Source organism: Sinocyclocheilus grahami, unplaced genomic scaffold (genome assembly GCF_001515645.1).
Source record: "Sinocyclocheilus grahami isolate Dianchi unplaced genomic scaffold, SAMN03320097.WGS_v1.1 scaffold233.1, whole genome shotgun sequence".
Taxonomy (NCBI): Eukaryota; Metazoa; Chordata; class Actinopteri; order Cypriniformes; family Cyprinidae; genus Sinocyclocheilus; species Sinocyclocheilus grahami.
The window spans coordinates 2578540-2591791 of record NW_015505412.1 but is presented as its reverse complement, the minus strand read 5'-3'; the positions used below and the strand labels follow the sequence as shown (position 1 = coordinate 2591791).

The 13252-nt window shown below is 36.8% G+C and overlaps 1 protein-coding gene across 1 annotated transcript in view; it reads left to right on the top strand.

Annotated features, from left to right (window-relative positions):
- Nucleotides 1–13252, top strand: part of LOC107597571 (neural cell adhesion molecule 1-like) — a gene marked incomplete at its 5' end in the record, with an annotated part of 70092 nt that overhangs the window by 30079 nt on the left and 26761 nt on the right. The window contains 6 exons of the mRNA XM_016288702.1: nt 218–396; nt 2871–2934; nt 3874–3906; nt 6817–6819; nt 11215–11339; nt 11428–11608. Of these exons, the coding sequence (XP_016144188.1) occupies nt 218–396; nt 2871–2934; nt 3874–3906; nt 6817–6819; nt 11215–11339; nt 11428–11608 (585 nt within the window). The remainder of the gene's footprint in view (nt 1–217; nt 397–2870; nt 2935–3873; nt 3907–6816; nt 6820–11214; nt 11340–11427; nt 11609–13252) is intronic.

Genomic DNA, 13252 nt, shown 5'->3' with positions numbered 1-13252 from the left:
AGTGTTTGGGTGCTTTTTGCTTTTGAGGTACTGTATTTTTGAATTACCTGCAATTGTAGACTTTGTTCAATAAAGTGCAATACAATAGCTCAAATTTTCCTCTTGTAAAAGTGGTGCTGAAGCACAAAGCCGTACAATCAGGCCGTATAATTGGGCATAAGCTGTTAAAGTGCAGTTTTCCCACTGTGTATTGTAAAGTGTCTCCCCTGTGGTGCAGATGTGCCCTCGGCGCCGTCCATCACTCAAGTGCAGCCGTACTCCAGCACGGCTCAGGTGCTTTTCGAGGAGCCCGAGTCCACTGGAGGAGTTCCTGTGCTCAAGTACCGAGCCGAGTGGAGAGCCATGGGCCGAGGGAAATGGGTGCAGCGAGTCTATGAGGTGCAAGACGGTGAGTCTGTCACATAAAATGGAGAAAACCATCCATATTATGTGGATTATCAACACTGCATGTTTTGTCGACTTTAATAATGGACTTAAACTGTATCATAGAAGCAGAGAATTTTTCTTGTTCTTTTGAAATAAGAGAATAGTATATAGATGTAGTATTTTAACAATCATGTTACAGACCATTTTGGAAACTATACTTTAAAAATTATTAATTCAGAAATGATGGTATTGATGTCATATCTGTGGTCACATTAACATACATTACCATTCAAACGTTTCGGGTCAGTGAGATTTTCAATGGTTTTTTAAACAAGCCTTTTATGGTCACTAAGGCTGCATTTATTTGATCAAAAATGCAATAAAAATTATTAAATATTAAAATAGTGAAATATTATTATGTTTTTTTTAAATTGCTATTTTGTTTATATATACTGTATATATATATATATATATATATATATATAATATTAAAATGCACTTTTGATTTTTCAGCAGCCATTACTTCAGTAAAATGATCATGAAAAACTAAATTGTCTGTTTTTGGGTGCCAGAACCTTAACGTTATAACTAGATTAAAGGAAAATAATAAATCAATTTGAAACAAAAGTGTATAGTATTTATTATGCAATTATTTTGTGAACTTATTTCTGTGAATGAATTAGGTTTGCATGTAACTGTTCAGAGCTGTGTGAAGTCTTTGGCTGACGCAGACGCTAAAAGATACAGTTTGTGCTCATGGTGCTAAAGAGTAGGGCGTAATGACCTAAGTAGTTTGAATATTAACGTACTTTAAGTCCCTTGACCAATTCTCTAATTTTACTGAATTACAAATCCGGCATTACAGCATGACATTATATTAAAGGTTAAGTGTGTATTTTTATCAATTAATGAATAACTAATATCGTATCAGGGTTATTATTGTTAATCAGAACTAAGACCATAAAAAAAAATTTGTTGCTTCAAATAAAATAAATGTTAGATAAATTTCAAATATGTTAAAGTCTTAAATCTAGATTATTTCAGCTAGTTGCCAAGCCATTTGTCATTTTATTTTAGTTTAACTTAAAGTACTAAAATAACTCAAACTAAAACAGAAAATTGTATGTACATATGTAAGTAAATAAAAATGTAAAACACATAAAAACAAACAAAAATACTATTTTAACTAACATGCAACTGAAAACTAAAAATAAAAAAAATTCAATAAAAACTAAGATAGATAGATAGATAACTTTATTTTTTATTTAAAATATTCTTATAACTTTTCCCCTTTTTTTATCTAGACCGACAAAATCTGACTGCAACTCTGTCACTATCATGCACTCCAGACAGGCTTTTACATGGTTCTTTTTGATCAGTGGCTTCTTTTGTGCCTCCCTCCCATACAGGCCAGTATTATGTAGAGCTCTTGATATGGTTGACTGGCTCACCTGTACTCTGTTCTCAGCTGAACTGAACTGAACTCTGTCGCTCCTTCAGAGTAATTGTTAGCTCGTCTGTGACGACTCTCAAGAGTTTTGAAGGACCAGCTGTTCTAGGCAACACCAGGGTGCTTTTATGTATTTGACACTTTTTGACAATGTATAAACAGTTCCCACTTGGCTATCCAGCGTTTTTTTTTTTGCAGAAGTTATGTATTATTCATCATGAAGAGAAACCTGGTGGTTATTTTAATCATTCGTAGGTAGAAGCCTATGGATTTACTGTAAATGTAAGATAAAAACTGCCACAGCATATTTCTATCATTTCTGACAAGAATATTACAACACATTAACATTAAAATTGCAAATTTTGACTTTCATTGCATAGAAATAGATCACAAAGGGCTATATATTAATGTAATATTAGTAATTCAGTGCAATGAGAACACTGGTCTTGATGCATTTGCAAATTAATGTGTATAAATAATAAATGCTTGGCAGGTTTATTGCTGCTAAGCACATTCATATACACTGGTCACACATTTCATAAATGATTTCTTATATCAATAATTGATTCATCTACGAGAAATCTGACTGGTAAGAACAGAACATCTTGTTGTCACACAGGACATAAAATTCTGCCAACATTCCACAAAACATCAATAAAAATCAATCAACCACAAGAATATTTTTGTGATTTGTTTTGATATTCTCATCACGTATAATCACCACACACATCTACCCTCTTACTCCCCCTGGTGGTTGTTTGTGTGATCAGCGGGGTGTTTTGGACTTCCAGAAATGCCACTATCACATCATATACTCAACCCATTGTGCACTGGGATTTATTTCCTGTCAGTACATGAAACAAAACCCATTTAGTGCCGAAATCTCCAGGATGTAGTCCAGAGATTAATGACTCTAACTCAGGTAAAGTATGAGTGATGAGAGAGTATTGCTGTCTGATCTTGTTACCAGCTTTTACCCTTTGACATTTTCAGACTTTTCTTTTTTTCATCCTGTCATTTTATGTGATTTTTCTCCTATTTTGTTTCCCATTTGTATGGTTTTTTTTCTTCATTTTTTTTTAATTTTCCACTGGATCCCTTAGGGTATTCTTACACAAGTAAGTGTTCATTTCCTCCTGTGGTCATTATCTTTTGATATCATTCATATTTCTTCATATTATCATATTATTTGTTAATATCTTGTCTGGTGGTTATAGGATTTAAAGACCCCATGAAATCAAAATGAGAGTTTTATGGCTTTAAGTCCTTGTCTGTTATGAGATCAGTCATATGTTATCGTACTCGCAAAAGTTGACTAAATTAAAATATAATTTTTGTGCTCTTTAGAATGAGAATGTCCTATCCTCTAACATTAACTGCCTCTGATTAGCAGTAGCAAGTATCAAACCATCATGGTTGTGACAAACTAAAGGCTCCTTCCTTTTTCATCAGGAAATACATTAACACATTAAAGATAATAGGGTTTTTTTTTTTTTTTTTTTTTTTTCATCCTGTCAATTTATGTGGTTTTTCCCATATTTTGTTTCCCATTTGTATGTTTTCCACCGGATCCTTTAGAGTATTCTTACACAAGTAAGTCCCCCTGTGATCATTATCTTTTGATATCATTCGTATTTCTTCGTATTTTATTATTTGGTAATATCTTGTCTAGTGGTTATAGGATTTAAAGACCCCATGAAATCAAAATGAGAGTTTTATGGCTTTAAGTCCTTGTCTGTTATGAGATCAGCCATATGTTATCGTACTCGCAAAAGTTGACTAAATTAAAATATAATTTTTGTGCTCTTTAGAATGAGAATGTCCTATCCTCTAACATTAACTGCCTCTGATTAGCAGTAGCAAGTATCAAACCATCATGGTTGTGACAAACTAAAGGCTCCTTCCTTTTTCATCAGGAAATACATTAACACATTAAAGATAATAGGGCTTGTCATGTGTTCTTATGGGGTCTTTAAGTTCATATGCTAGCTTTTTCCTCCATTACAGTTATCAAACTAAATAAAAGTGAACATTTTCTTTTTTCATCTGCTCCCTAGATGGGATTTTTCATTTTCACACTGAGGACACAGGTTTGTTATGCAGCTGTATGGTGATCTTCATAGTTATATTTATATAATATTAAAAGCGAAACCAAAAAGATCCTTCTGTAGGTAATATAAAGGGTTAATATTGTATTATGCTCTAGTTTTGTGGCTGCAATAAAGCCTTCGCATGTTTTATCTTTAGGCAACACACAGTTAATCCAATTATAGTACACGTAAAGTATTTAAAGTTTAGCAACTTTAAATATTTCTTTAGTGATTGAGATCCAGTGTGATGTGCTTACAGTATCACATGCTTTGTCCAAAAACTAATGCATGATCCTCAGGTATTATATCAATACTTCAGTGTTTCCTCTGTTTTTCATTGAGAAATATGATTTGACAACTTCTCAGTAGTGTTTGCATAAGCAGCCATCACTATCATACAGGATTTGAACAAACCTTTAACTAAGTATTACAGTTGAATACATAACTTATTCCATACCATTTGTGCTGAGCACCTGATTAACACCTCAAGTTGTCCTGCAAAAGCGGTCTTGTTACTTTAATAAGCTTCTTTTTTTTTTTTACCTGGCAGATGATAAAACTGGTAGAAAAGTCCCATAAACTTAAGAAAGGGACCCAAGCCATATATTGTCATGTATACCTGGTGGTGAGCCCTTTAGAGCTGAGCAGCCATCTAGAACAACCTCTTAGCAACACCCTAGCAACCACCAAGAACACCCTAAGAACTGTGTAGCATTATGTTAAGAACCACTCAGAACAATTTAGCAGCCACGTAGCAGATCGCTGACAACTTCTCCGTAAACTTACTGGTAGATAGCAACCAGATAGCAACCGCCAGAACACCCTCGCAACTGTTTAGAAATGCATTATACACCACTCAGAACTTAAGCATCTACACCCTAGCTACCAGCAAGAACCACTGGGAAAACTTTAACAACCGCATAACCACCCGCAACACTTTAGCAACCACCTTAGAAACAGTATAGCAACACACTAAAAGCCATTCAAAACAATTTTGCAACTGCATATCGACATGCTGACAACCAGCACGCTGAGCAACCACCAAGAACACCCTAGCAACTGCTTAGAAAGAAAGACTTCAACAACCACTCAGAACACTTCAACAACCAAATAGCATTGCTGTAGCAACCAGCAAGAACACTGTAGTAACCATGTAAACACCCTAGCAACACACTAACAACAACTCAGAACACTTATCAACCACTGAAATCACCTTTGTAACCACATATCAACACATTGAGAAACACTCTGAACAACTTGGCAGGCACACAACCGCTAGGAAAAATGTAGCAACCACGTACTGTACCAACCACCAAGAACACCTTAGAAACAGCATAGCAACATGCTAAGAACCACTCAGAACTAATTTTCAACTGCATAGCAACATGCTGACAACCATAGCAATCAAACAGAACACTTTAGCGACCACAAAGAACACCCTAGCAACTGCTTAGAAAGAAAGGCTCTAACAATGTCTCCGGATATTTCCACGACCAAATACCAATGCAGTAGCAACCACCAAGAACACTGTAACCACGTAACCACCCAAGCAACACCAAAATAACCAACCAGCTAGCAATCAAACAGAACACCTGAGCAACCACCAAGAACACCCTAGCAACTGCTTAGAAAGAAAGGCTCTAACAACGTCTCCGGATATTTCCACGACCAAATACCAATGCAGTAGCAACCACCAAGAACACTGTAACCACGTAACCACCCAAGCAACACCAAAATAACCAACCAGAACACTTTAGCAGCAACTTAGCAACTCCATAGTAACCACAAGAACACCTTAGAAACAGCATAGCAACATGTTAAGAACCATTCAGAACAATTTTGCATCTGTATAGCAACATGCTGAACAACCACCAGAAACACCCTAGCAATTGCTTAGAAAGTCTCCAACAACCACTCAGAACACTTCAACAACCAAATAGCATTGCAGTAGCAACCACCAAGAACACTGTAGTAACCATGTAAGCACCCTAGCAACACACTAACAACTACTCAAAAAAGCAACCCTTAAGCAACCACCAAGAACACCCTAGTAACTGTGTTACCTCCTAGCAACACACTCCACTTACAAAAATTTTGCAACTGCGTAGCAACACAGTGACAGCCAAACAGCTGCATAGCAACTGCTGAGAAATGCACTATGAACCACTCCGTACCAAACCAGGTTTTGTACAAGCACCACTCACATTTTCCTCAGAATATGTAAAAAAAAAAAAAATTTCAGTTGTTTAAATCAAACCATATGCTCAATCTCTCAGAGGAAATCCTGCTCGGTGTGTCTCTGCTTCTGTGCTCAATGTTGTGATCTTAGTGATTAAAGCCATTTTGAGTTGCTTGGTTTTGTGTTTCTCTGCAGTTTGTTCTAACCCTTGAATCAGAACACCCTAGTAACTGTGTTACCTCCTAGCAACACACTCCACTTACAAAAATTTTGCAACTGCGTAGCAACACAGTGACAGCCAAACAGCTGCATAGCAACTGCTGAGAAATGCACTATGAACCACTCCGTACCAAACCAGGTTTTGTACAAGCACCACTCACATTTTCCTCAGAATATGTAAAAAAAAAAAAAATTTCATTTGTGTTTAAATCAAACCATATGCTCAATCTCTCAGAGGAAATCCTGCTCGGTGTGTCTCTGCTTCTGTGCTCAATGTTGTGATCTTAGTGATTAAAGCCATTTTGTGTTGCTTGGTTTTGTGTTTCTCTGCAGTTTGTTCTAACCCTTGAATCTTTTTTTTTTTTTCAAATAGTTTACATATTTGTCTGTATTTTTGTATCTTTCATGCAACCTCTTCCAATTTCCTTTCAACCAATCATGTGCGTGCGTATGATGTGACTGTGTCATGTGGCTTGCATGGTGCTGGTGATGCCATCCACACTGATGAGCAGAAGGTAAACACTCGGGCCCGGCTCCATCCTCTCATGTACAGGATTAGCCTTCACTCACATCAGATTCACTGCATTCATTCCTAAGCAGCCATTATAACTCACTCCTGTCACATTTCTAGAATTAAATCCCCTCAGACAGGTCATGAAAATTCATCCATTCCCAATTTTTAACGGAGACTGTTACCCTTGAGCAACCACTGTGCTCTGACTGCACAAATTATCTTCCGTGGTGAATATGCAATCAGGAAAAAAAGTTGATGCCGTGTCCTGCCAACCATGGAAATTACATCAAAAGCTCTGGAGCTAAAAAAAACTCTTCCCCAGAGCGATCGCTGGGTACGACGATCTCGCTCTTTTATGTTCAATCTAAACATTTTGACAAGCAGAGGGTTTACAGACACTCTACACTGACGTCCTTTCATCTAATACTGCTTTGAATATGCTGTTACCAGTGTACAATTATATCCAAATTAGGAAATCCCTAAAAAAATGCTACAGTAGACACTGCGAGTGGTTGAACTCAATGGTTTATTTGTTCTCCAAGCATGTTTCAGTAACTTTCACAGTACCGCATTTCCTTTCAATATACCTTTGAACCTTTTATAGGGGTCCTCCTCTCCTCTCCGAAGTTTGTCCTTTGAAGATCCGGTTGTTTTTGCCTGCATGTAAATTTTATGATGACTCTGTACAGAAAAATATTGACTTTCTTTTCATTGCACATTTGCTTACTTTGCTTGCACACCTTGACTAATGATATAGGTTTTATGATGTTTCTGTGATTGGATATTGGTCTATGTTTTGCTTGTCTTTTTATAAGACAAAACTTTAACAGTTGCACCATTTTACGTCTTATTTAAAAATCACAGTTCAAGCATGCAATATCTGCAGTTAAATAGTGCCATGTGTGTTTAAAGTAATAGTTCACTCAAATATTTAAATTCTGTCATTAATTACCCACCCTCATAAGACTTTTGTTTGTATTCGGAATGCAAATATAGATATTTTTGGTATTCTCATGTGACCAAATTTTTCAAAAAGTTCATAAAGACATACCCTGCAACCCTGTCCATACATTTCCATACTAGGTGAAAAACTATGCGAGCCAAGTAGTATGCCCGAATTCATAGTATTCATGAAATAGCAGGCGAAAAGTACCCGGATGACCTACTACTTCCAACGAGATTCTGTGCGTACAGAAACTTGCTACTGCCAGTACATCTACTGACATGCTGCTGTGAGCATGTAAGAAATACTGCTGCTGCACATATAACATATATGAACCCAATATGTCTGTTTTCATACTAGGCAAAAACAGTATGTGAGTTGAGTAGTACGTCTGAATTCATAGTATTCATAAAATAGTGGCTGAAAAGTACCCAGATGACCTACTACTTTCAGCAAGATTCTGAAGTGTGCATCCAATAGATAAGGGAATTTACTATCCCGTGATGCCATGGGAGTTGTGAAAGCGACACAACTGATCCCATAGGTCACATGACAACATGGCACACATTACTTTTTATTAACAGCCGCAAAGCAAGTTCCAAACCACATACTCCGGTGTGTTTGATTAGGGTTAGAGCTAAAACGATTTTGACGCAGCATCAGGATCGTAATATGAACAAAAGTCTTATGGTTTTGGAATGGAATGGTGGTTAGTAAATGATAAAGAGTTTTCATTTTTGGGTGAACTATTCGTTTAAGTGTTATTTTTTTAACATGCCTCCTTTCTATGTAAACAAGGGTCATGATAAATTGCCAGTTTAAACTGAATTGACTTTGAAAATTCCGATTTGATTACAGAATTTGAAGTAAGGTATCAAACCGGCTGCAGAATTTCAGTTCGAATTTGAATGCAAGTAAATGAATTTCAAAATGTAGCATTTTTTTCTTTCAATGTTGTAAAAAAAGTTTTTAAAAGTTGATAAAGGCCTTAGATGCCTCAACATCCTGTGGTTGTGGCCAATTCAGCTCAAATTCCAACTGATGGAATTGAAAGCCCAATTCTGCAAACTAGTACTCACTAGCAACCTGCAAATTAGTCCATTGTGGGGTTTGTTTGAGATATTACCTCATTTGCATAACGCCTTTAGCGAATCCGTTGCTAAAACACCGCAGTCAGCGTGTGCAAATAAATTGCGCAATTCATTCTTTGTGATTTCCCCCCAGAATATCTCAATGTAGCTGCCATTAAGATAATGAACATGCAAGTTCATTTGCAAACGTGTACAACTCTTAATTTTAGTCTCATTTAATTTATTGCTGTTTGCTCCCTTGTGTATATGATAATTTCATTCACTGTATCCTGTAGGGACAGATGGCTAAGGAGGATGGAATTAATCATGCAGTGCTGCACTTTCATTATTTAAGAGATGAGCGTTTATTGATGACCCTTTAAACTGTCAGTCGAGTAGAATAGCTGCTTGTTAATTGAGCCAATCGTTTGGGATTGGAGCCCCTCGCATCAGTTAGTGGGGCTTATGCCATTTTACGTGCTGCACTTTTATGACTTCAGACCACATTAAAGATTAATTACTGCATTTTTATCACATCTTATTCAGTTTTTGCAGTTACGATCATGTTTTGTAGCAGAAGATCCTTAGAGAATTTGAGCTGTACCTCTCGGGGAAAAATAAAATCCTCCTTTGTTGGAAAGGTGAGGCTATTGATGTATTGACGACATTGATTATTTCACCACTGCATGGACAAAATTTGGGGTGTTAGTGATTAATATCAGGATAAACAAGAACTCCAAACAAAATTAAAGAAAAAAGATTGTATGAATGAAAGCATCTCTCTCGTACAGGCTAATAGCTAATTACTGGCTTAATGAGAGTAAATGCCTTCATTTTTCCAACCGCGGTGTACACGCATAGCTTCTGCCTGCAATGTTGTCACTCTGTGCATCAAACTAATGTAGTGAATCAAACGAGCATTCGCTGGTCATTAAAATGAAATGGATCATGATGGCCCGTGAAGGAGCGGCCTCAGTGAACAGCACCATAGAAATATTCCCAATTCACAGCGTGCTAATACACATGAGTGCTCGATAGGGATGTTCACAGTTCACCGTGACCTCCAAATATCAGCCTACTCATCTAAGGAGCCACAGCCAATCAGCATGTGTCATATTATTCTATTACTCACCTATATGGAATCACTGGCGTGTAGGAGGCTAAGAATTGTGGGAGTTGGAAAATTGACAACTTTTAATGCACGTAATTAGTGGTTGACTGGCATTTCATTGGCCAGAATTGCTATCTACAGATCTGGGTGGCCAATCGTGTAATGCTGATATATACATAATGCAATTTAAAGTTGCTGTATCTTATTATTTAATTTTTTTTGCCCCATATATACAATTCTGGCTCAAGTCAAATGGCATGAGTTTAGAGTACTGATGCAACCATTTCGATGATTGATCTGTCAGTAATTTAATTAATAGCTTTTTTACATTTATTGAAAATTGTATTGCTTTAATAATATTATTATGAGTTATTTGTACATTGGAGTGACTGCCTGTTTATTTGAACAATAACAGATGGAGGACTGCTTAATATTAACCATAATATATTTTGGTGCTTCTACTGAAAATTACACATTGCAGCTTGAATAACAGCACAAGAGATGTACACAAATTGTAAAAATGAAGTGAATTAAATAGAATTAAACTTTATTTTACAGTGTGTACTATGGTAAGATGTTAAAATAAAGTCTTTATAAATTGACATGACTGTCAATTTCAAAGTTGTGTTATTCAACATGATTGACATGGTTATCAGTCAATGTCGAAAATCTCAAAATAGTCAAATATCGCTCTATGTATCGACCTTTTACTACACATAATACCAATATTTAATGCTGATCTTCATTCCTGGTTTGGACCTTTCTTCCTTTTACACATCTTCGTTTTTAAAGGGATATTTAATCTAAAAATGAAAAATCTGTCATCATTTATTCACCTTTATGTCATTCCAAACCCATAAGACTTTAGTTCATCTTCGAAACACAAATGAAGCCTAAGATATTTCTGTCCCTCCATTGCAAGTCCATGCAACCAAAACTTTGACACTTCAAAAAGTTTATGAAGACATCATAAAAGTAATCCATATGAATTGAGCACCTTAATCAAAGTCTTCTGAAGGGACACAGTTGCTTTATTTGATGAACAGGTTTTATTTAGGCTTTTATTCACATATAAAAGCATAGTGCACATCCAATATGGTAAACAGAAGCTTGTTTGATGTACAGATTTGGTGGATGACTTTGGTTTCAAAGGTGAAACAAAGTCTTACAGGTTTGGGATGACATGAGAATTACATTTTATTTTTAGGTGAACTATTCCTTTTAGTTATCATGCTTTTTTCTCACGTCATTGTAACTGGTTTGTTGTTGTAGGAGAACCAAGTCCCCCTATACTAGAGGGCACTCTACAACCCAAAGGCAATTCTCTCAAAGTTAAATGGACCAAACAAGATGATGGAGGGTCACCAATCACACATTATTTGGTCAAATACAAAGCTGTGAGTATCCAAATATGAAATATTTTATGTGATCCTTCTTATTTTGGTTGCAACTATGTTAGTCTCATGCTTGTTCGTTGGTACACAGAGGGAAGACTCTGACTGGAAGCCCGAGATCCGTCTGCCTAATGTGAGCGAGTATGTAATGCTGATTGGGCTGGAGTGGGACACCGAGTATGACGTGTTCGTGGTGGTAGAGAACCAGCAGGGCAAGTCCAAGCCTGGCACTCTGACCTTCAGAACCTCATCGGTGCCTGCAGCTACCACAGGTAACCACCATCCATCCATCCCTCCCTCCTTCTCTCCTCCCATCCATCCTTCTCTGTGCTCACCCTCGCTGCTGGTTTCAAGCACACTGATTTTAACAGCTGACTCAGAGCTGTAATGACACCAAACATGTGAATGCAATGTGGGCCATCTCTTACGCTGCATGATAAACAGTGAGTCATGCTACATGGCAGATCACGAAACACACGGACAAAACACTTGGCTCATTCATATGGGATTCTTGATGCCATATTTCTATAACATAAGATTACTGTGAGACGGTGATGTCAGTTTCCAAGCTGGCCATTCAAGCTGTTTTAGATTTAGCCAAATATGTAAGGTGGGGAGACAGAGGGGCAATTTTGATCACAAACAAGCTAGATGACAATTATTCAGCAAATGCTCAGTAGATTTATTTTTCTGCTTGACCAAAAAAAAAAAAAGTGTCATTGTTTTACTTTGTGAAATTCTTGTTTTTAAAGTGTATTTTAAGGTTTTACATTTAATACATTATATATATATATATATATATATATATATATATATATATATATATATATATATATCACAAAGTAATACAATCACTTATTTTTATAATATCGTCCAATACCCTATATTGTACCTATATGTTCCCTATTTTAACCTAATCACTAATTTATACAGGATTGACATTTTGCATGTTGATTGCAAAATCAGCATTGCTTCTTGAAAAAAAAAATTATAATTAGTTTTGCATGTTCAGTTAACTTTGTAAAGTGTGTTTTGTTTCTGTAACACAATAATCAACAGACCTCTTGCATTCACATGCAGGTACACTCTGAGTCGCTGTCTCTGTAATGTTATTGATTTGGCCTCCATCCACCTGTGACTAGGCTAACCCTCAGCGTTAGCAGCAGGGCAAAAGCCCAATGCATCTGCCGTTCCCTCCTGCCTGAAGGATCACTTCCTGCTTACGAACCCTGCCTAGTGTGCTGCGGCTATCCAGAAACTGGGGGTTGCGGTCTAGTCAGGCGTGCCATGGCCACAGCTGGGGTTCACCGCTTCACTTGTAATGTAACTAGCATCTTGTGCTTCTTAATGCAGAGAGACTTTGTCTGTTCCTCGCTGTCTCTCTCTCTCTCTCTCTCTCTCTCTCTCTCTCTCTCTCTCACTCTCATTAACACTCTGAGATGGCCCTCTGGACGTAGGAGGGCTGAATCGCTGCTCTCTTTGGCATACTAGGCTGTGAATGGCCCACATCCAAAGGCTGTTTGTCTCACTCACACCTCGGAGTACAGAACCGCACTCCTCACAGCATGCCAATGAGACCACATCACCTCCTGACTAACTTTACTTAACATGTTTTATTTTTTACTGTGATAACTAACATTAAAGTTGAGAACAGCTTGAATTTTGGCGTATTAGAATTCTGCAACATTTTGCAGTGCTTTAATGTAGTGCTTATAGTTTTAAGTAACATTTATGCACATACTTACTCAAAATAACCATTTCAGCAACTTGTGTGCAAGTTTTGTTTATTTAATCATATTTGGCATTTCATAACCTCTTAACTGAATATTTTATAAGAACTCATGCATTATTCTGCTGTTTGTTAATGAACTGTGTACATCTTGGAGCTACAATGTTAGTACAGGCATATTTCATAA